At 45.0% G+C, this 24,296-nt stretch overlaps 1 protein-coding gene across 1 annotated transcript in view; it reads right to left on the bottom strand.

Moving 5' to 3' along the window:
* Positions 1–24,081, bottom strand: part of SLC29A3 (solute carrier family 29 member 3) — a 65,312-nt gene extending 41,231 nt beyond the window's left edge. Inside the window, exons 1-2 of the mRNA XM_058188733.1 lie at positions 23,835–24,081; positions 19,206–19,507 (exon numbers count right to left, since the gene is read on the bottom strand). Of these exons, the coding sequence (XP_058044716.1) occupies positions 19,206–19,507; position 23,835 (303 nt within the window). The 5' untranslated portion in view covers positions 23,836–24,081. The remainder of the gene's footprint in view (positions 1–19,205; positions 19,508–23,834) is intronic.
* Between the last annotated feature and the right edge of the window lie 215 nt (positions 24,082–24,296).

The raw sequence follows: 24,296 nt of genomic DNA on the forward strand, positions 1-24,296 counted from the left end.
AACTAAGAAGTGCTTTGGAATGAAGAGGGCGTTTCTCTCTCCCTCTCCCTCTCTCTCCAAACTTTAAGATTAGTGAACTCAACTCCCAGAATTCCTCAGCCAGTGTAGTGGAGAGCTGACGTCCACAAGTCTTAAAGTTGCCAAGTTTGGAGGCTCCTGCTTTAAAGCAGCTGCATCTTTAAAGCAGCTGCATCTTTGCATGGATCACACAGCTGTTCTTCTCAATGCAATGGATTCCTACAAAAAGAAGTTGCAGATGCATGTCATTTGAACATTTCTATATATTCCAGAGCTTTTTTTTTTTTACTTTTGAATCTAAAGTACTGCCAAGTTGTAACACTGACTATATGAAAGAGGCAGTGGTGAGACCTCTCCTCAAGAAGCCTTCCCTGGACCCAGCTGTTTTAGGTAACTATCGTCCGGTCTCCAACCTTCGCTTTGTGGCGAAGGTTGTAGAGAGTGTGGTGGCACGGCAATTACCCCAGTACCTGGATGAAACTGTCTATCTAGACCCGTTCCAGTCCGGCTTTCGGCCCGGATACAGCACGGAGACGGCTTTGGTCGCGTTGGTTGATGATCTCTGGAGGGCCAGGGATAGGGGTTATTCCTCTGCCTTGGTCCTATTAGACGTCTCAGCGGCTTTTGATACCATCGACCATGGTATCTTGCTGCACCGGTTGGAGGGATTGGGAGTGGGAGACACCATTTATCGGTGGTTCTCCTCCTATCTCTCTGACCGGTCGCAGACGGCGTTGACGGGAGGGCAGAGGTCGACCCCGAGGCACCTCACTTGTGGGGTGCCGCAGGGGTCGATTCTCTCACCCCTCCTGTTCAACATCTATATGAAGCCGCTGGGTGAGATCATCAGTGGTTTCGGTGTGAGGTACCATCTGTACGCTGATGATACTCAGCTGTACTTTTCCACACCGGGCCACCCCAACGAAGCTATCGAAGTGTTGTCCCGGTGTCTGGAGGCCGTACGGGTCTGGATGGGGAGAAACAGGCTCAAGCTCAATCCCTCCAAGACATAGTGGCTTTGGATGCCGGCATCCCGGTACAGTCAGCTGCAGCCGCGGCTGACTGTTGGGGGCGAGTCATTGGCCTCAATGGAAAGGGTGCGCAACTTGGGCGTTCTCCTGGATGGACGGCTGTCTTTCGAAGATCATTTGACGGCCGTCTCCAGGAGAGCTTTTTACCAGGTTCGCCTGGTCCGCCAGTTGCGCCCCTTCCTAGACCGGGATGCCCTATGCATGGTCACTCATGCTCTCGTGACATCTCGCCTGGATTACTGCAATGCTCTCTACATGGGGCTTCCCTTGAAGAGCACCCGGAGGCTCCAGTTAGTCCAGAATGCGGCTGCGCGGGTGATAGAGGGAGCCCCTCGTGGCTCCCATGTGACACCACTCCTGCGCAGACTGCACTAGCTACCTGTGGCTTTTCGGGTGCGCTTCAAGATTTTGGTAACCATCTTCAAAGCGCTCCATGGCTTAGGGCCGAGTTACTTACGGGACCATCTGCTGCCACCGATTGCCTCTCACCGACCCATGCGCTCTCACAGGGAGGGACTCCTCAGAGTGCCGTCAGCCAGGCAGTGCCGACTGGCGACACCCAGGGGAAGGGCCTTCTCTGTGGGGGCTCCCACCCTCTGGAATGAACTTCCCCCGGGACTCCGTCAACTTCCTGACCTTCGAACCTTTCGCCGCGAGCTTAAGACACATCTATTTATTTGCGCAGGACTGGGCTAGAATCTTAATTTTAAATTTAGTTTTTAACGGGGTTTATTATTTTAATTATAATTTTAAATTCGGCCGTATTTAATAAGTTTTTTAATTAGTGTTTTATCTTGTATTTATATTTGTGTTTTTTAATAGGCTGTAAACCGCCCTGAGTCCCTCGGGAGATAGGGCGGTATAAAAATGTGATTAAATAAATAAATAAATAAATAAATAAATAAATAAATAAATATATTTATGAACGCCATACATCTGTGCAGTTTACTACAGTGTTATTAGGTGGTAAGAATTGTTGACAGCTCTAGGGATGCACTTAGTCATCTATCCAAAAACACTGTATGTTTACATCAAATGTTTAGGTAATGCTCTTTATCCTGAAAATATTACCATAAAACATTCTAGAAATCGTAAACTGCAAATGCAAAAAAGCCAATTTAAAGAAGTCAAGTGTCTGAGAAGTGGTGATACCATTACTGAACAGTGTTTAATATTCATTTATTAGGACAAAACTTGAATAGAGAAAGTAAAACAGGAAAAAAAATCTCTTATTATTGTTAAAAAGCTGAGGAAAGAAGACAATCATGTTCTAATAATATGAAAACATACAACTGCGAAGCAAACCTCCTTTTACAAATTACGAGATCCCATTCCAGTACAAGTAGTTCATCATATGCAAGGATTAATAGAATTCTTTCACAGTTCTATGTTGTAAACATTGCCAAACTTAACTTTTGCAAAAGTTATGTTAATTCTTTGTCACCAAGACATGTTTTATTTTCTTCCAAATGAACAGAATTTTCTAGACCGAAAACACCTCTTTTACCTTTTTTTTAAAAAACGAATGTTACAATAGCAACTTTATAACCCTCTGGTACATTCCAAATGTGTTTTCAATAGCCAAAACATTGTGGTAGTAGACTCTTAGCAACCACACAGATAGACCTCCTAAAGCAGCGGTCATCAACTGGTGGTCCATGGACCACTGGTGGTCCACAAGAAACTTTTGGTCCACAGAAAAATTATTTGCATTTTTTAATATTGCACTAAATCAGGGGTCCTCAAACTATGGCCCCTAGGACGGATATGTGCAATGAACGTTTATGTTGCTCCCACTTCAGGGTCTTCTTGTGGGTTGGGGGGGGCAGAAGTTATGACTTGGGGTCTGCTTCAGCCTCCTGGTGCAGGGCTTTGGGCGAAGGCTGGAGGGAAGTGCCGCTGGTGGCAAAAAACTGGAGGGCCTTCTTCCAGTGAGACTGCCTCATGGCTTGGAACTGACTGACCATCTCAGCCTGCTGAGCCTCCAGGCACTGCTAACTGGCCTTGCACTCCCATAGGTCTTCCCTCCGCTTGGAAAGCCTATGCTCCTAGTCCTAAGTGAGATGCTTCTGCTGAGTCTCCTTCTCAGTCAGATCCAATCTGAACTGACCCAGCTGTTTTGGCAACTCTTTCTCGTGGTGGCTGCTTAACTCCAACAACTGCTTCCTGTTGGGACCCTAAAGAGCCCGGGTGGGCAGGCGAGGAGTGGCCGGGAGGGGAGGGGCGAGTAAAGGGCAGGGAGGCACCCTTCGACGTGAGTAACATCGAGTTGGCCTCGCCCACCTAGCCCCGCCCACCCAGCCGGTCTTTAGGCAGATACTAGTGGTCCACGGGATTTAAAATTATGAATTTAGTGGTCCCTGAGGTCCAAAAGGTTGGGGACCCCTGTTCTAAAGGATGATCTGTACCCAGTCTGGCTTCATTGCCACCCTACCAAGTGCCAGTCTGCGGTGTATTTTTGGTCTGCTGGGTTGTTTTTTTTTACTCTTCATAGTTAATCCTAAAAGAGATAGGCTCTCTATTATCTTCATTCAGAATTCTAAGGCTGGATGCTGCACCTGCATCAGAGTGATCTTTTTTTATACAGATTTATATACCAACGTTTCCCCGAAAATAAGACCGGGTCTTATATTAATTTTTGCTCCAAAAGACGCATTAGGGCTTATTTTCTAGTGTGGCCTTATTTGGGGGGTGGGGGATATGGTACTAAATGCACCCATCTGGATGGCAATCTTAATTGGGTTTTATTTTGTGGAGGTAGGGCTTATGTTACGAGCATCCTGAAAAAACCTGCTAGGACTTACTTTCTGGTTGGGTCTTCTTTTCGGGGAAACAGGGTATTTGGGTGGCCAATACATTTTTAAAAATATATAATACGGGTAGTCCCAAAGGTGCTTTTTTTTCAAGAGGCAACATAGGAATACAAACACATCAGGACTAGATTTATCAGTCTATCTGTGTTTAAAAGACACAGGCCACTGTTTTGGAGACAACAAACTCCATATTTTGGGCACGGAGGACAGCTGGTTTGAAAGAGAACAGCCCTCTTTCAACAGAGGGGGAGGGATATGACATCATCTGTGTGATCATCTACTGGTATGGTCTGCCAGCAGTCTATGGAGCTGGCAACGGAGTCATACAGCGATGAGGCTGAGGAAGAGCGTGGGACAGTCCTAGAGGCTGGGAAAGGCCCTGTGTCAGAGGCTGAGGTGGGGCCAGGGCCATCGGGGAGTAAGGTGTGGACTCCAGAGCCTCCAGAGGCTGACAGTAGTGAGGCAGAGGAACAGGAGGATCCTGTTCCTAATGCACATATAAGAAGAGCTGCCAGAAGGCAAGAGCAGCTCAAGAAAAGAGGACGACTCGGGAGTAGGGCCAAGATATGATTGGCCCCTCCCATAAGGCTTAAAAGACCAGCAACGGCGTTTGGGCTTTGCCGGAAAACAACGTTGATAGCTTCGTCTTCTTTAATTTATTTTGTATCGGTTTTGCCATGAAAGGCCTTTGGCAGTTTGCCTAATTGGACCAAGGTTTGTGATAGGACTGAGGAATTGTGTTGGGAGGAATTTGCTTTAATTTAGTTGAACTACGCTGAGAATGAATTAATTCTCATAAAGTGTGTTTGTTTTTACACTGACTGAGTTTCCTACTACCACTGAGGCCTGGATCACAACATCTACAACAGTTCCAAGAAGGCTCCACACCCATTTGCAACACTCGGGTGACCCTGATGACACAGATAAATCTCTAAAAGAATGCAAATGTCCAGCTGTCTGTGAGGAGTATAAATCCTTCCATTCCCCATCACCCAGTCAGAGCTGAAGAAGCTTCTTGGATGAGAAGTGAAATGTCTTCACGGAAAAACAACAACCAGAAAGTCCAGTTGCCTCTTGAAAAAAGCACCTTTGGGACAACCATGACTTGGATGACTGAGAATCTCCATAGACATAGACAAATACAGGTAATCCTTGACAATTATGACCACAACTGAGGCCAGAATTTATGTTGCTAAGTGAGTCACTGCAGCTGTTAAGTTAGTAACACAGTTGTTAAGTGAATCTCCCATTGGTTGTGCTTGTCAGAAGGTTGCAAAAGCTGATCACACGACCCCGAGACACTGCAACTGTCATAAATATGAGTCAGTTGCCGAGCATGTGAATTTTGATCAGGTGACCCTGGAGATGGCTACAATGGACGTCGGTGTGAAAAACGGTCAGCAGTCGCTTTTTTCAATGCCTTGGTAACTTCAAACAGTCATGAAACGAACTGTTGTAAGTCGAGGACTACCTGTATTTAATTTTAATCTTTTCTAAAAGACTAAAACAAGACAATAGGGCAGGGGTGTTGAACTCGAGTCCTGCAGAGTGCTTAAGTCTGAAAATGGGGTGTGGCTGCGCACAGATCCCCTCGGGCTCCATTTTCGCTGGCAGAGAGCTATCAAAACAAGCTAAAAACAGAAGAAAAGGAGAAATATTTCCACTTTTGCATGTCAGCATGCAAGAAGGGACAGGAAAGGAGAAAGGGAAAGAAGAAAGACAAAGAAAAAGAAGGGAAGGTGGGAAGAGAGCAAGGAAGGAAAAATAAGGAAAGAGGGGAAGGAAGAAGAAAGGAGAAGGAAGAGGGAAGGAAAAAGACGAAAAGGAAGGAACGAAGGAGAAAGGAGAAAGAAGAAGGAAGGAAGGAGAAAGGAGAAGGAAGGAAAAAGCAGGAAAGGAAAGAGAAAGGAGAATGAAGAGGGAAGGAAAGAAGAAAAGGAAGGAAGGAGTGAAGAAAGGAAAAAGAAGAAAAGGAAGGAAGGAGTGAAAGAAGGAAAAAGAAGAGAAGGAAGGAAGGAAAAAGAAGGAAGGAAGGAGAAAAGAAAAGGAAGAGGGAAGGAAAAAGAAGAGAAGGAAGGATAAAGGAGAATGAAGAGGGAAGGAAAGTTTGACACCCCTGCAACAGGGTATATCTGTATAAAATCAAACAGCGCTGGATGATAGTTCCTTTCATACCGCTGCCTGATTGGTTTCCTCCTTACACCAGAGTTCTTCAGCAGGAGTAAAACCTCCCTAGGCCTTCCAATCACTATAGAAATATTGCGCTCTTAACAGGTACTATAAAAAGAAAGCTGCAAGGTTCCAGAAGTGCTGAAGGAGAACAGGTATGGAGAGACAGGGAGGGGAAAAAATGGTATAAACTACTTCGTACTCGCGGTTTCTCCTTGCAAATCAGCATCAGGAGGAAATGAATTTGAGGCAGAGAAAAGGTGCCTGGAATTTTAAAACACGTTGGCTGCAAAAGGTGCATTTTTGGCTTTAGTGTTTCATAAAGGGAGAACAAATCCTTTTAGAATAGAATAGAATAGAATAGAATAGAATAGAATAGATTTTTTTATTGGCCAAGTGTGATTGGACACACAAGGAATTTGTCTTGGTGCATATGCTCTTGGTGTACATAAAAGAAAAGATACGTTCATCAAGAATCATAAGGTACAACACTTAATGATAGTCATAGGATACAAATCAGGAAACAGTCAATATAAATATAAATAGTAAGGATACAAGCAACAGAGTTACAGTCATAAGTGGAAGGAGATGGGTGATTTTTTAAAAAAAAAATTTAAAGGGCCAATTCAAAATTTACTGTGCCAAGTCCTACTATATCATACTTTTCCCTGAAGCTGTCAAATACCAGCCTGCTAGTGGTCCAATATTTCCTCCTAGCTTCCCGAAAAACACTGAAGAATATTGCCTTCTGGGATAGGGTGAGGTGACAGCATGTTGGAAGTTTGACTTAGTGCCAGATTTTTGGTTTTAATGTTTATGGTTTTAATAGTTTTAATACTTTTAGTGATTTTCAGTTTTGATCGGTAGTTTCCCAGAGTTTGATGTAAGATGGAGGCCTATATAAATGCTATAAATAAGTAAGTAAGTACCCTTGTTTCCCTGAAAATAAGATATATATAATATTTTTTTGAACCCTGAAATAAGCGCTTGGCCTTATTTTTTTGGGGGGGGGGTCTTATTATTTTGGGGCACGTGTAACAAGATGCCATCTTACCTGATTTCCAGCTCTGCATTTAAATATTTTCGGGCAAGGCTTATTTTCAGGGGGAGGCTTATTTTAGCGCATGCGCTCAAAAGCCCGATGGGGCTTATTATCAGGGGATGTCTTATTTTCGGGGAAACAGGGCAAACAAACAAATAATAAATAAATAAATAAATAAATATTTATTACCTAATGGACTGCCTTAATAAGATACTGAAGGAGTTGCTATCTATTTGATAACTAAGTACCTTCACTCTTTTTAAATTTTTTATCCCACCTTTATTATTTTCATAAATAACTCAAGGTGGCGAACATGCATAATATCCCTTCCAGCCCTTATTTTCCACACAGCAACAACCGCGTGAGATGAGTTGGACTAGCTCAAAGTCGCCCAGCAGGTGGCTTTCATGCCTAAGGCAGGACTACAACTCACAACCTCCTGGTTTTAGCCTGATGCCTCAACCACTAGATCAAACGGGCACTTTCCGCATCCGCTTTATCCTATCTGTCGGCACGCCATACCAGATTGACGGAGTGACCTCAAAGCAGCGTTTCTTGGTTGTATGAGATGACCTTCCATCAGCCATATCGACAAGGCAACAACTATTACTAGCTGGGAAGAAGATGTTATTAAATTTCCATAAGGCTAGCAGCCTCATTTCCACGCTGGCTGCAGAAAAATTGTAGCAATTAACATGGAAACAAAGGCTTCTAATCTTTAACACCCCAAATGGAGAAATTTGCAAGGGCGGTGGTATATTTTTGGCATTTCTAGTCTGGTTTGCAAGAACGCTTTTCTTCCCGCCAGCACAACCACTTTAGTCCAACAGAAGATGGACTAAAGAGATCCATCTCACTTTCTCACTTACCAGTGGCTACGAGACAATTTACTAAAGGCAAGGCTGCACTGCTACCAATAGAATCACAATGCCTGTGAGTCGGTGCAGCGCTGTTCTTCTACTGCACCTCTGGGCTGCTTTACCGTGATTCATTTCCGATGGTGGTTATAATTCAGCGTCTGAGCTGTTATCCTAAATAAACAGCACTGCACCAAGTTGGCACATATCATTTCTTACTGGCGTTTTGTTTGAAGCTGAACATCACTCCTATGTTAAATGAGAAGCGAGAGCCGCACGCCGTTCCGCAAGTCTATTACCCCAGTGTTCAGAAGTTGCCCCCATGATGCCCACCAATGTAAAAAACAACAACAACCACCACACGTCGGGAGCACCACCAAAATACAGTGAAGGCAGTTCTAGAGAAGATCTATAACCATTTCCTGCTTTTGCTAGCAGGACTGCATCTCACGGAGTTTACAAAATGAAGTCACCACTGGAAGTAGTCACTTTGTCATTCATGCATATGTTTATCTTATCTCCATGTATCTCATCAACACAGGGATAAAGAGCTAGGGAGCCCATCCTCAGATCTCTGCTCATGCTGGATGCCTCTACGTAAACCATAATCACCTATATCTCTAGTTTAGTAACTCCGAGCTCACATGCACAATAGCCATGCTATCTACTCAGAGCTTTGGCACAAGTGCTTTCAGTATTTTATACATCAGCCATTGACTAAAATGGTCCGACTGGGATCGGCATATGTGGGCCTGATTGGGATAGATTGTAGGGGTGATATAGAAATATAATTTTATGTTATTTTAGACTATTTTATGTATTATTGTATGTTATCCCACCATTATTGTATTTTACCCTATTCTTATTTTAAATTGTTTTTATAGGATTTTATTGATAATACACGTTTGAACCTTGTATTTTGTTATGGCCCATCGGCTAATCCAGGGGTCTGCAAACTTGGCTCTTTTAAGACTTGTGGACTTCAACTGTGCCGTGGTAGCTCAGGCTGTAAGATAGCCTGTTATTAAAACACAGCTGCCTGCAATTACTGCAGGTTCTAGTCCCACCAGGCCCAAGGTTGACTCAGCCTTCCATCCTTTATAAGGTAGGTAAAATGAGGACCCAGATTGTTGGGGGGGGCAATAAGTTGACTTTGTAAATATACAAATAGAATGAGACTATTGCCTTACACACTGTAAGCCGCCCTGAGTCTTCGGAGAAGGGCGGGATATAAATGTAAATTAAAAAAAACAAAACTGGCCGAGGAATTCTGAGAGTTGAAGACCACAAGTCTTAAAAGAACCAAGTTTGCAGACCCCTGGGCTAATCAATAAAGCTAAGCTAATCTATATCAACCACATATCCTCCCTAAGGTAGAGGCTCCCCCGAGTCTAGCTTGATGCCAGTTTTTTGTGTGTGGCAATTATACTGCTGCTGTTGTCTTCTATAATAACAATAATAATAACACTTAGACTTATATAGCGCTTTATAGTGCTTTACATCCCTTTCTAAGCGGTTTACAGAGCAAGCACATTGCCCCCAAAAATTTGATCCTCATTTTACCCACCTTGGAAGGATGGAAAGCTGAGTCAATCTTGAGCCTGGTGAGATTCAATCTGCCAAACTGCAGTCAGCTGGCAGTCAGCAGAAGTAGCCTGCAGTACTGCACTCTAACCACTGCGCCAACGTGGCTCAGATTTCCCAGGAAAACCTAGACTCATAAGATTCTAACTAAGCCTAGCTCTGCTTATGAATGAAGGTGAATATAAGTGTCATAGGATAGGATAGGATAGGATAGGACAGGACAGGACAGGACAGGAAGGATAGGATGAGAGGACAGGACAGGACAGGACAGGACAGAATGACAGGACAGGACAGGACAGGACAGGACAGCAGAGTTGGAAGGGACCTTGGAGGTCTTCTAGTCCAACCCACTGCTAAGGCAGGAAACCCTACACCACTTCAGACAAATGGTTATCCAACATTTTCTTAAAAATTTCCAGTGTTGGAGCATTCACAACTTCTGCAGGCAAGTTGTTCCACTGATTAATTGTTCTAACTGTCAGGAAATTTCTCCTTAGTTCCAAGTTGTTTCTCTCCTTGATTAGTTTCCACCCACTGCTTCTTGTCCTGCCCTCAGGTGCTTTGGAGAATAGCTGGACTCCCTCTTCTTTGTGGCAGCCCCTGAGATATTGGGACACTGCTATCATGTCTCCCCTAGTCCTTCTTTTCATTGTTATTGGATAATGTTGCAGGATCCAATCTGGGTCTCTCAGTGGGATCAGAGGCTTTGTCTTCCAAGCTTTCGGACTCATGCTGGAGCCCATCTTAAGGGAACTTCTCTCTAGCCTCTCTAGCTCTCCTTGCTAGTTGGTGTAGCCACCAACTCTATGGTCATACGTCACTGAACAGCAATTTCAGTCATTCCTTGTTTTTTAGGATTTATAGGCTCATAAATTGGGAAATTGGGAAAAAAAAATCCCAGAAGGAGGGAACTACAAATCATTTCCATTGCAGCACAGAAACCACACATTACACAAAAATGTGTATTACTCGTTTTCCCACAATTTACCTGAAATGTATGGGTATTCTCCCCCCCCCCCAGCACAGCATTATTCGTCTAAGTAGGAAAACGTGGCTTTTCAGTAGAGTCGCAAATCAAGTTAGTTAATTTTACCCATGTCAGGGTTTTGAAAAAAAGGAATACAATAGCAGCATCCAACCATACATTCAAGCTGGGGTAGGCAAGCTAGAGAATGAAAGAAAAAAACAGATCACAACATGTTATCATCGCCTGCTATGATAGATGCCTTAAAGTTTACCATGCGAGGTTACGCAATTTACTTCCTAAGAGTTTAAAAATCCAAAGGGGGGGGGGGAGAAAAGAAGGAAAAATCAGGGAAAAAAAGTTACACCCCACGCTTGCCTACCGAGTGTTCTCAGGTGGCTTTTCATAGCAGAATGTCTAGATCATGAATTGAGAAGCGACATCTTCCTAATTCGACATGCCAAGACCAGAGGCTCATGGCTGCAATAGGACGCCTCTTCACACCTGCCAGGGCATTGGAAAAAGCCATAAAATACTAGAGGCAGCTTGTGTCCGTTCCAAATAAGGTTGCTCTTTGGAAAAAAGAGAGGCCGTAATTGGCACCTGTAGAGTTTCTAGACCACATCTGGACCCTGTTTTTATATATCTACTTTGGTAAAGAAATAGGATGTGTGCAACAGGACCACAATATTAGCTTATTAGAAGGTAATGTCTGATTTCCTCAAGTCCCTTCTCTTTGAGTTTTCTAGGAATAACCAATCTGTGAAGATCCTGTGACATACGCAGGTATTTGGTATTGAGCTTCCAAGCAGCAACACATTTCAGATACAGTTTGTACCAAAGCCTGCCAGAAAAATGTTTTTGCACAAAACTGTATATTCTGGCTAGGCTGTGTATGTGTGTAAAGAAATAGTGATTTTCCTCTCCATGTGCCCAGTGAGGTGAAGGGAAGAAGCAGAACAGATTAGATTGTTTAACAGAGTTGGAAGGGACCTTGTAGGTCATCTAGTCCAACCCACTGCCCAAGCAGGAGACCCTATACCAGTGATGGCTAACCATTTTGCCGTCACGTGTCAAATGTGGGGGGAGCGCAGGAGGATCGCGCTCACGCATGCCCACACCCATAATTCAGTGCACCCCATCCCGCCTTGCATGTATGCACGACCCCCCTGCGCGATCCCCACTTTTGGCAGGTGATGGTCCGGTGGGCCCGGTAGGCCCATTTATTGCTCTCCCCAGGCTCCAGAGTCCCACCAGAAGTTGGCAGATGGGCTCCTAGAAAGCCTCTGGAGCCTGAGGAAAGCGAAAAATGGGCCTTCCCCTCCCCACCCCCGGAGGCCAGAAACAGCCTGTTTCCCGACTTCCAGCGAGCCCAGAAGGCCCAAAAATCAGCTGGCCGGCATGCTAGAGCAATGGTCACGTGCCCACCGATATGGCTCCGCTTGCCACCTGTGGCACACATGCCATAGGTTTGCCATCATGGAGATTTTCCAGGATCCTTCCCCTGGAGTGGGGTGGGAATGGAGATTTTCCAGTACCCTTCCCCTGGAGTGGGGTGGGAATGGAGATTTTACAGGATCCTTCCCCTGCCATGCCCACCAAGCCACGCCCACAGAACCGGTAGTAAAAAAATGTGAAACCCACCACTGGGCCCATCCATCCATCCATCCATCCATCTCCAGGGGGTAGTATTGATGAACTTTGCTTTCTTTTCATATTCATTTTAATGCTCTGATGTCTACACCTGCACACAGGCGCAACTAGCTAATATTTCCAAGAGACCTTTCAATCAGAAAGCAAACAGATACAGGCTTCCTACTTTTTGGAATTTAAGGTCCTAACCATCCCACTGTGTCCTCTGGGGACCTCTTCTCAAGATCCAGATTAATTTATTTGTTTATGCTTTTCTCAGTGTCGCACTCCAACAGCCAATCCTGACTGCTTAGGGCTATGCTGTCCGAACTTCCCTTTAATCCTCCCTAGACTCTCTTGCAATCTGTCAGATAGGCTGGTAAGCCTCTGATGAAATTTGATAGCCCTTGCAAAAATTGGTTTTCCTAGACAGCTGCAGCAGCTACTTTACAAACTCAGCAGCAAATACAGGAAGCATGAGTTTCTGAAAAAAAGTAAAGGAGCCGTTACTTCATATTAGATTTGTGCAAAGCATTCAGAAGTGGGGCTTGGGACACAAAGCATGTTGTCAGGAGTGAAGTGCCCTTCCTGTAAGCCATAAAGCAGCCGTATCCTGTGGAAGAATCACACTTGGCTCCAGATTTCTCCCTAGCTGTAACTGAGCTGTGTCCACGCACTATTATTTCACCAGCAGACTCAATACTGGTATTGTTGGTGCGTGTGTGTCTACTTACCTTTCTTACCAATCTGGAAGTGCACGTGCGCACATCACATGCACGCGCAGACCTTCTGTGCATGCGCAAAACCTTCTGGTTAAAACCAGGAAGTAATGATACCCGGGTGGGTGGGTGGGCGGAGCTTCGCTCCACCATCACTACCAGATCGCCGAAACACTGGCCATGATCGCTACCGGATCGCGCAATCCGGTCTGAACCGGAGCATTTCACCCCTGCACGCAACCAATCGGAGAGTCATCACAGGAGCCATGCCATGAAATAAACATGGTAGCTCTTAACATTTCAAGGAAAGCTTGCTTTGTGAATAACCCCCTCTCGAATGCTTTGTGTGCTCCAGCTACACACAAAAATAGAAGCAACTTAATATAGTAAATGTCTTTTGAAAATGTCTACCACTAAGTCCTCTGGGAAAGACACTAACACCATGATGGCGAACCTATGGCATGCGTGCCACAGGTGGCACACAGAGCCCTCTCTGCGGGCATGCAAGCCGTTTTTTTTTTTGTTTTTGTTTTTTGCATTTATATCCCGCCCTTCTCTGAAGACTCAGGGTGGCTTACACTATGTCAAGCAATAGTCTTCATCCATTTGTAAACTATATACAAAGTCAACTTATTGCCCCCCAACAATCTGGGTCCTCATTTTACCTACCTTATAAAGGATGGAAGGCTGAGTCAACCTTGGGCCTGGTGGGACTTGAACCTGCAATCTTGCAAGCAGTTGCTGTTAATAATAGGCTGCATTAGCCTGTTGCGCCACCAGAGACCCCAGCTCAGCTCCACCATGCATGTGTGTGTACCTCCTGCTGGCCGGCTGATTTTTGGGTGTCTGCCACGCATACGCGGGGGGGGGGCGCATGCGGGAGACACATCCCGTTTTTGCTCTCAGGAGACTGCAGGGAGGCTTACTAGGCCCAAAACGGGGTGCGGGAGGGGCGCAGCATGCCCCCCCCATGGTCCATTTTTGCTCCCAGGAGGCTGCAGGGAGGCCTACTAGGCCCAAAACAGGCTGCAAGGGGAACGCCGGGGGAGGGTGTCGTGTGCACATAGATGGGGGAGCGCGGTGGTGGTGGTTTGCATGCATTATGGGTGCAGGCGCGCGCTTTCGGCACACGACAACAAAAAGGTTAGCCATCACTGCACTGCACTAGCACATACAGGACTGCACTTGGAGGTTCAGCTGAATGGGAGCGTCAGTCCTTCCTGAAGTCCTCAGAAGCTAGCACTGAGCTATGTTCAAATTTAGTTTAATCAGATCTATCAATATTTCTCTTTGCCTTTGCAGTTTTTTGGGGTTTTTTTTTGAACCTATGCTATGTACAGTATCTAAAGATACTAAACCCAATCAGGTAAACGAGACCATCGTGAAGTTTGGTGTGCTAAAGGATTTTATCTTTGTCTTACCAGTAATTAAGTCTTGCAATCTGAATTCCTACCTCCACACTGAACACATTTCTTAGCACCTGCTTCTTAATAAAAATAGACATTTAATAATGATGTAAAGGGGAGAAATCTGGAATATATACATTTTTAATAATATGGATTGATATTGTGTTGACTATTATTTAATATCTAATTATTCATACAGAAAGGTATTTTGGAAAGTTACGAGTTCCATGACATTTTAAATCCCTGGTTTATTTATGTATGTTGTATTATTTTTCTTTTTTCATATTCTCTCTTGCACTTGTTTATATATGTTCTTAGACAAAGTAATAGTAAATGAAGAAGCTAAAGTGGAATTTTAGAATTCAATCAGACAGGCACCTGCCAAATAACATCCTAGATTTAACAGCAGTCCATAAGAAAGACAAAACATTATGTCGTAAGTTGAGGACTACCTGTATGCAGAAGGCTGATGTTTCTCAATCTGAAAATTAAGTCACTGTTAAGAAAACTGAGGGAGAGAGGCATGTTGATTAAACTGACAGCTTCATCAGTAAAAGCAGAAAGCTGGCAAAATGTTTAACTTTTAGGAAGGCAGATATCTCATCCACTTGCTCTTCTTTCCAGGAGCAAAAAGTTACGTATGAAGAATCTTCTAGACCAGGGATGTTAAACTCGCGTGGTCGCATCGTCATCACGTGACGTATCATGACTTTTCCCCCCTTTCGCTAAACCGGGTGTGGGTGTGGCCAGCGCGTGATGCATCCGGCCCGTGGGCCATGAGTTTGACACCCCTGTTCTAGACCAACGATCCCCAACCTTTTTGGTTCCCCGGACCAGAAGTGGTGGCAGCGCTGGAGGAGAGGAGATAGTTTTGTGTGTGCAATCTAATCCTGCACATGTTTAAATAAAGCTTTACACACTTACCCATCACTGATACAGCCCGGTTCCCAACAGGCCATGGACCGGTACCAGTCCATCAAGAATCAAGATATGGGGAGATACAATAGTACTAGATCTAGAGTGGTTGGGGACCCCTGCTCTAGACCTAGTACTATTGCATCTCCCCGTATCTTGATTCTACATTTTTAAAGAACATCTCGCAGTCAGCCTCTAGGAATTTTGATTTTTATTGGAAGAGAGAAGCTAGACACGTGTAATTCTCGACTTTTTCCCTATTGTCTGAATCTTAGTTCACCTTCTTACCGAATCTCCTGTTGAGAATCTGATAGCTGTTGGAAGTGGGAATCTAGTCTAGAATCATTGTGACCCAGGCCCAAGTAGGTAGTAGGAAACTCAGTCAGTGTAAAAACAAACAAACTTTATTCAAACAGCTGAGAATTACTTCATTCTCAGCATAGTTCAACTAAATTAAAGCAAATTCCTCCCAACACAAATTCCTCAGTCCTATCACCAACCTTGGTCCAATTAGGCAAACTGCCAAAGGCCTTTCTTGGCAAAAGTTCAGAAGACACCGATACAAAATAAATGGAAGAAGACAAAACTATCAACATTGTTTTCCGGCAAAGCCCAAACACCGTTGCTGGTCTTTTAAGCCTTATGGGAGGGGCCAATCATCTCTTGGCCCTACTCCCGAGTTGTCCTCTTTGCTTGAGCTGCTCTTGCCTTCTAGCAGCTCTTCTCATGTGTGCATTAGGAACAGGCTCCTCCTGTTCCTCTGCCTGACTACTGTGCGTCTCTGGAGGCTCTGGAGTCTGCACCTCACTCCCCGATGGCCCTGGCCCCACCTCAGCCTCCAATGCAGAGCCCTCATCCGAGCCTTCCCCAGCCTCCTGGACTGGCCCACGCTCTTCCTCAGCCTCATTGGTGTCTGAGTCCATTGCCAGCTGGCAGACCACAACAAGAACAACTTATTCTTCTTCTATACTGGTGCTCTGATTAAGACTGGAGTTGAATATAGCACCTGACCGGTGCTTGGAAGATCTGACTACATGGGAACTGGGATTTGACTTTCTGCTTGGCCAGAGGAGTTGATATCTCAGTGTAAAAGGCAGATCAACCTTTTCCAAAGGTGGCACCGACAAACAGTAAGCTACACTGCCTCATCTCTAAGTGTTGCCCGCCCTCAGAGCAGCCGGGGCCTTCTTACCTGCTCCCGAACACTGAGGAATGTATGCCTCCCGGCCCAAGTCCTGGCTCCATGCCCACACAAACTGCAGAAGAAGGAGCATCTCCCTCCCCCAGCCCTGACTCCATGCCCAGGCAAACGGAGCAGCTAGACCCCTCCCCCTCCTCCACAGCAGGTGAGCCTGAGGAGGGTTTACTCCCAACAACAGCTGATTGGAGTGACCCTCGCATCAGAAGATTGGAGAGGCGGAGGCAACAGAAGGAAGGGAGGGGCAGGCCTTAATGAGTGCTGAGTCATGGAGCCACACCCCATGGCCTATATAAAGGATCTACTTTCTGGCAGTCTCTGAGTCAGGCAAAAGTCGAACTTATCTTGCTGAAGTCACTTACAGGTCTCCTGCCTGCTCTGAGGACATTGCTAGGACTCTGGGCAGAGCTGCAGAGGCAAGCCTGATTCGGATTTCCCTGACCCAGCCGTCAGCGGAGGAGTGGGACACGACACTAATTCTGGTTTTCATTCTAGGTACAAGGCAAATAAATACTGGGCCCAGGTCAGCCTGGTATGCCCGACAGTGATTCAAAATCCACTTCTTCAACTTGCCATGAGGTCTACACGTGATGACTAAGAAATCCACTGCATTCTCAAAGCCTACCATGAGAATCCCGTCTCCATCTTGGCATGTCGGATCCAAACCTGTCATCTGCATTGCTCTTTTATTCGATTGGAGCCCCTGGTTTAAATAGCAGTTACAATTATGTAGCTAGAAAATTGTCACGGTCCATATATTATCACAAAGTCTCTTTAAGTCGGTGAGCTTAACAGATGACGGTCAGGGCAACTGGAAAAGCTATAAACATTTATCAGGCTCAGAAAGTCTTTTATCTCAAGGCTGGCAATTCGTACCCTCTCTTGTATTGATTTCTTCTCTATGAATTAGGACCCCTATGCAAGGCAGCGAAGGAATTTCAACTGCCTAAGCAGGTATTTTAAAAAGCAAAAGGATGTACTTATTTGTAATGCAACAGCATTAAACCATCTCTCTCTCTTTGTCTACACACATACACCCCTCTTTTAAACATCAGCAAAATCTTCCAGGAGTTGGGATGAGCGGTGAGGTTCTTCCAGAGGTGGGTTTCAGCAGGTTCTGACCAGTTCTGGAGAACCAATAGTGGAAATTCTGAGTAGTTCGGAGAACCAGTAGTAAAAATTCTGACTGTCCCCGCCCCCATCTATTCTCTGCCTCCCGAGTCCCAGCTGCTTGGGAGGAAAGGGGGATTTTGCAGTAACCTTCCCCTGGAGTGGGGAGGAAATTGAGATTTTACAGTAGCCCTCCCATGCCACACCCACCAAGCCATGCACACCCACAGAAACGGTAGTAAAAAATTTTGAAACCCACCACTGGGTTGTTCCACTATTAAAAAAAGACCTGAAGTTTGCTTCATGCTCTTTTCATTAAAAGTAATCCTTAAGTGTTGGCAATAGAGGTAACCCTCAACTTACAACCATGATTGAGCCCCACATTTCTGTTGCTAAGTGAGACATTTGCTAAGTAAGTTTTGCTCCATTTTACGACCTTTCTTGCCACAGGTTGTTAAGTGAGTCACTGCAGTTGTCAGTTAGTAAGACAGTTGTTAAGTGAATCTAGGTTCCTCATTGACTTTGTTTGTCAGAAGGTCGCAAAAGGGGGTCACATGTGATCCCGGGACACGGCAACCATCATAAATATGAGTCAGATGCCAAGCATCAGGATTTTTATCACATGACAGTGGGGATGCTGCAATAGTTATAAATGTGGGGGGGGGGAGTAGTAAGTTCCTTTTCTTCAGCGCTGTCGTAACTTCGAATTATGGCTAAACAACTCAAGGACTACCTATAAAACTAATACAACTGATGAGACTAGACAAGCACAAATTTAAACCAAAGCTCTAGCTTGAGATGGTCAGGAAGATCTTTTAGATTAATGTAGAAAAAATGGAGCTTTATATCCCACTTTTGCATCCTAGATAGAAAAAAAAAAGGGTGGGGGGGCGAGGGAGACCTGAACTTTATGCTCTCTGTCCCTCTTCTGTTGGACAGGCTTTTAAACATGTCTTGCAGATGCCAATTTTGGGGAAATCATTTAGATGTTTAAATCAAATTGTTGAAAAATTCCCAGTCCTGAGAAGGCATTACTGACACTGAAAAGTCCCTCCTCTTTACAATACTGGAATAGAAATGTGCCTTTTGCCTCAACTAGGAGAAGGAGAATGGGCTCCGTACTCGCTGGCAGAGGCACCGCAGCCTGGTCATTCACTATTTTCCAGGGTGACCCCGCGGGCCAGATCCTTGAGTTTTACACCCCTGCTCTATGGCAACCACAAATCAGGAGGAGTCTGATAGCACCTTTTCAGATTAACAAATTTAATAAAACTTTATGCCAGTTAAATTAACTTGTTAGCCTTAGAAGGTGCTGTCTGTGTCCTGATTTTAAAGGTAAGGGTAAAGGTTCCCCTCGCACATATATGCTAGTCGTTCCTGACTCTAGGGGGCAGTGCTCACCTCCGTTTCAAAACTGAAGAACCAGCGCTGTCCGAAGACGTCTCCGTGGTCATGTGACCAGCATGACTCAAAGCCAAAGGAACACGGACCGTTGTTACCTTCCCACCAAAGGTGGTCCCTATTTTTCTACTTGCATTTTTTACATGCTTTCGAACTGCTAGGTTGGCAAAAACTAGGACAAGTAACAGGAGCTCACCCTGTTACACGGCAGCACCAGGGATTCGAACCACTGAACTGCCGACCTTTCGATCGACAAACTCAGCGTCTTAGCCACCACGTCCCTTATGTCCTGATTTTATGTAAGTAAAATTACCAGTAACTTAAATCACAAAAACGTCATACTTACACGGATATCCGAGGACCCCTGCTCTTTGGGAGAAATATCTTCTGAGCAGTTCTGAAGCTTGAACATCCAGTAGTGCTTTGCAGTGATGATGAAGTTTAAGGGCAAGAGAGAGTTGATCCCAAGGAGGAAGAAAATAATATAAGTGGCATTCCAATGGTCTTTGGGCTTTCCGAAAATGTACTGGTTTGCCCCCGATTCCTCAAGGAGCGCTTTCTCTTCTTGGATTGTGGGGTTCGTTGACTTGTACAAAGAGCTTGTGCTGGACTGGAAGTCATCTTCGCTGTCTTCCAAATCAAGAGACACTTTTATGAAGAAAATAAGTATCATTATGATGATATATGAATCACAAAATCTTTGTTATCCAATGCAAGTCCTCACCATCAAAATGATTGTATGATTTGATTCTTTGCACTAACAAAGAGCTATAAATTAAATTAGAGCTTTCTTTCCGATAGATAGGCAACATTGGGGATTTCTTCTAACTCCTCCAATCTTAATTCAGTTCTCATCTTATGAAAGTTAACAGTGGAAATACTGGTCTACCTTAGGGGAAAAAAATATAAATCTTATTATTTGAGCTGATATCTAATATTTGTACCAAGGCAAGACATTGGCTTCTTCAGCCCAGTGTTCTCAGTGATTACTTTTGTTCCTTTCAGGATGGAGAGAGTTTACCCAATCCTATCTGAAGACACTAGAGATTGACATTGAGAACTTCTCCATGAAAGGATGTCGGCTCCTTGATTAGTTACCAGAAACAGTCTGCAGCACTCCAGAGAACTGCTAGATGGCAGCAAAGATACAGAACATTTACTCTTTCCTGCCACCTATTGGTGATTCATGGTTCTGCAGTGCAAAACTGATAACTCTATCCATGAGACTATTGAGAAACAAAATCCCATCTAGCTATCATTAAGCATTGCAGCGACAGATTAAACATTCTTGATGTATTTCCAGGAGGTCCTGGAACTGGAACTGGACCGAAAAACTGTCAGGCATTGTGCACTAATTTGTAATCCAGCACCAGCTTTCCCCAGTTTCTTTGCTCTCTGTGTGTGTGTGTGTGCGTGTGTATCTATATCTATATCTACAGAGAGAAAGACAGAGACAGAGAGAGAGATAATTTGCCATAATCAATTTTCCTAACTGGGCACTTAGACAAAATGGTTGAAATAGGACAGTTTGACTGCCTGTTCACAAAATGGCTGCTATAGTATATGGTATATGAGGTAGAAGGAAAGCTGGTGATCAGGTCTAGATGATCAGACATCTTTTTTATGTGCCACATACACAGCACATATAAAAAAAAAGTGGATCATTCTTGATTTTTTTTTTTTGAGAATCAACTGGAGATCTTCTGCCACTATGGATGTTCCCTCCCCGCCTCTTTTCACCTTTCTCTGGGCAAATGGGCCAAAGAAATCCCTTTATTTTTTGTTTGAAGGTGCTTACAGTTGATTTGGTGCCCATAATTATAATCAGAAACAGAGGGTACGCTGGGCTGGCACTCTGCCCTTTTCTAAACATTTTAACTAATCTAAACATCAATAAAAACCCTAGTGCAGGGGTCTGCAAACTTGGCTCTTTTAAGACTTGTGGACTTTAACTTCCAGAGTTCCTCAGCCAGCTTTGCTGGCTGAGGAACTCTGGGAGTTGAAGTCCACAAGTCTTAAAAGAGCCAAGTTTGCAGACCCCTGCCCTAATGGAACAGAGTTTAATGAGCGCTTAGGCAGTATCTGCAGGCACACTGGGACTTACTGGTACCAGTAAGAAATCTGTCTTCCGAATCTATTTTGTCATATGGCTTTATTGAGAGGGTTTGAGGGCATGCGTTGAGTTTGCTATTCATTTACTTGGGGAAAACCCACCTCTGCATTGTTACTTGCTCAGTTTTAAAAGCAGGACAAATGGTGCATAATGAATACCCCCTCTGGAGGGATTATAGGTAGTCCTCAATTTATGCCCACAGTTTGGGGCATATTTTATGCTGCTAGGCAAGGTGAATGTTAAGTCAGTTGTGCCTGATTTTATGACCGTTTTTTGCCACAGTTATTAAGTGAATCGCTGTTTTTAAAAACTGGTATGGTCATTAAGTAAATCTGTCTTTCCCCATGATACTTGCTTGTTAGAAGCTGGCTGGGAAGGTTGCAAATGGTGATCACATCAGCCCAGGATGCTGCAACCATTATAATATAATAGCAATAGCACTTGGATCTATATACCGCTTCACAATGCTTTACAGCCCTCTCTAAGCGGTTCACAGAATCAGCCTACTGCCAATAATCTGGATCCGCATTTTACTGACATCTGAAGGAAGGAAGGCTGAGTCAACCTTGAGCTGGTCAGGATCGAACTGCTGGCAGTCGGCAAATTAGCCTGTAATCCTGCTGGCAGTCGGCAGAATTAGCCTGCAATCCTGCATTCTAACCACTGCGCCATCACGGCTCTTAAATGACTATATACAATGCATTTCGGGGGTCTGGAGGTCCACCGCCCCACCACATCCATACGGTACATGCCAGTGGCCAAGCACCCAAACTTTAATTCTTGCAACAGTCTTAAGTTCAAAGACTGGCTGTCACTTCAAACAGCCACTAAACCAATGGTTGTAAGCTAAGGACTACCTGTAGAAGGCAGGTATTTGCTGCATAAAAAGGAATTCTAGCCCAATAGATGTTTTGGGGTTCAAATACTTTTGATCCGGGTTTTTTTCCCCCACCCTTGGCAACTTTACTCAAAAGTTCACACATTTTAAAATTGTCCTGGTTGTGAAAAACTGCTCCAAATCACAACAGCCCAGTTCTTTGAATAATTCTTTTACAGCCACATTATCTGGGCTCCCATTTCTCCAGATGCCCTCCAATTTGGGGGTGGGGATAATAGGATGCTGGTAGTCCTTAACTTACCACCGCAATGAGCCCCACACGTACGTTGCTAAGTAAGTTATGACTTTTCTTGCCCCATTTGTTAAGTGACTCACTGCAGTTGTTAACTTAGAAACACGATTGTTAAATGAATCCGGCTTCCCCACTAACTTTGCTTGTCAGAAGGTCGCAAAAAGGGGATCACATAACTCGGGGGACACTGCAACCGTCATAAATATATGATCCGGCTGTCAAGCATCCGAATGTAAATAACACAACCGTGGGGATGCTGAAACGGTCATAAGTCACTGTTTTCAGTGTCGGCTGTGACTTCAAATGGTCACTAAATGAACTGTTGTAAGTCGAGGACTACCTGTATAGCCAACACCCTTAAGGATACTCTATGGGGGAAGGGCTGGGTCATCCCAGGCCTCTATGGCTCAGGCTGCTAATGCAGTCTGTTATTAACAGCAACTGCCTGCAATTACTGCAGGTTCTAGTCCCACCAGGCCCAAGGTTGACTCAGCCTTCCATCCTTTATAAGGTAGGTAAAACGAGGACCCAGATTGTTGGGGGCAATAAGTTGACTTTGTATATAAATATACAAATAGAATGAAGACTATTGCTAACATAGTGTAAGCGCCCTGAGTCTTCAGAGAAGGGCGGGATGTAAATGCAAATAATTTAAAAAAAACAAACCGAAAGCCAAACCCCATGGCTGTATCCTCCTCAGATACAGCTGCTGGGTTGACCCTGGAAAAGATGATCCCTTAGAGATGCCAGCTGCTCCAAAGCTGACTGAATTCTGAATCCTGACTTTGCAGAATCCTGTCTCCAAAGCTTTCTAAATTCTGACTTCACAGAATCCTGTGTCCAAAGTTTTCTAAATTCTGACTTTGCAGAATCCTGTGTCCAAAGTTTTCTAAATTCTGACTTTGCAGAATCCTGTCTCCGAAGTTTTCTGAATTCTGAATTCACAGAATCCTGTCTCCAAAGCTTTCTAAATTCTGACTTCGCAGAATCCTGTCTCCAAAGTTTTTTGAATTCTGAATTCTGACTTTGCAGAATCCTGTCTCCAAAGTTTTTTGAATTCTGAATCCTGACTTCGCAGAATCCTGTCTCCAAAGCTTCCTAAATTCTGAATTCTGACTTTGCAGAATCCTTTCTCCAAACCTTTCTAAATTACGAATCCTGACTTCGAAAAATCCTGTCTCCAAAGATTTCTAAATTCTGAGTCCTGACTTAGCTCGACTGTTGTGGTTTTAGGGCGCGCACGAGACTCGCGCGCGCATCCCCCCCCCTCCGGCCACTTCCTTTGCACGTTTAAACAAAGTGAGCAGAATCTTTAAAAAACCTCGGAACATCTAAGGCCGGAAATTGCTCTTTTATTTTATTTTATTTTTTTGCCCCATAGGATCGCGGCGGGGGAAAAAGACTCGCCAGACAACCCGCTGTAAAGAAAAGCGGCGTTGGAGACAGCCTTCCAAGCGATTTAGAAAACAACCCGGGGGTGGGGGTGGGATTCGTAGCCGGTTCGTCCGGACAACCGAATGATTAGGGCGAGATTCAGACGCGCAAGAAAGACGCGCGTTGGTTAAAAAAGCCCCGATCCTTTTGGGGAAGGTAGAAAAAGCGAAGGGCCGCTGCAAACCGAGGAGGGAGGAAGGAAGGAAGGAAGGGAGAAGAACGGCAGGCGAAGGCGAACAAAGCCTCGGCGGGGCCGCGCAAAACAGGGAGCCGCCGAGCCGCGGAAAAAGCCACTTACTGTCGCCGCTTGTAGGCGCCTCCCCATCTAACTCAGCCGTCCGGCTCGCAGTCGGGGCTTTTTTTGCCGAGCAACGCCGCCGGCCCTCGCAAAAACCCCTCCCAAGGGGCCGCCTTCCACGTCGCCTCGGCCCGGGGCTCGCTTCCCACTTTGCAACCGGGCGGAGCCGCGCGCGGCAACACACCGGCCGGCCGGCCGCCCTCCCTTCGGAGGCCTAGTCGTATTCGCGCCAACGAGCCTGTTTTTTTTTTCCCCCGGGTCCGCCGTTCTCCGGAACGGTTTCAAATCGGGGTGAGGCCCAGAGGCGCGCCGTCTCTCGCCCCGGGAGAGGCCGCAGAGACGCCCCGAAAACCTTTCCTTGGGGTACCGCTGAGGGTCGTCTTCTCTAAAGGCAGAGGGGGCTCCAAACATCGAGAGAATCCAGAGATACTTCACGAGAAGAGTCCCCCCACTCCTCTCCTC

This window comes from Ahaetulla prasina, chromosome 6 (assembly GCF_028640845.1).
Source record: "Ahaetulla prasina isolate Xishuangbanna chromosome 6, ASM2864084v1, whole genome shotgun sequence".
In the NCBI taxonomy this organism is placed as follows: Eukaryota; Metazoa; Chordata; class Lepidosauria; order Squamata; family Colubridae; genus Ahaetulla; species Ahaetulla prasina.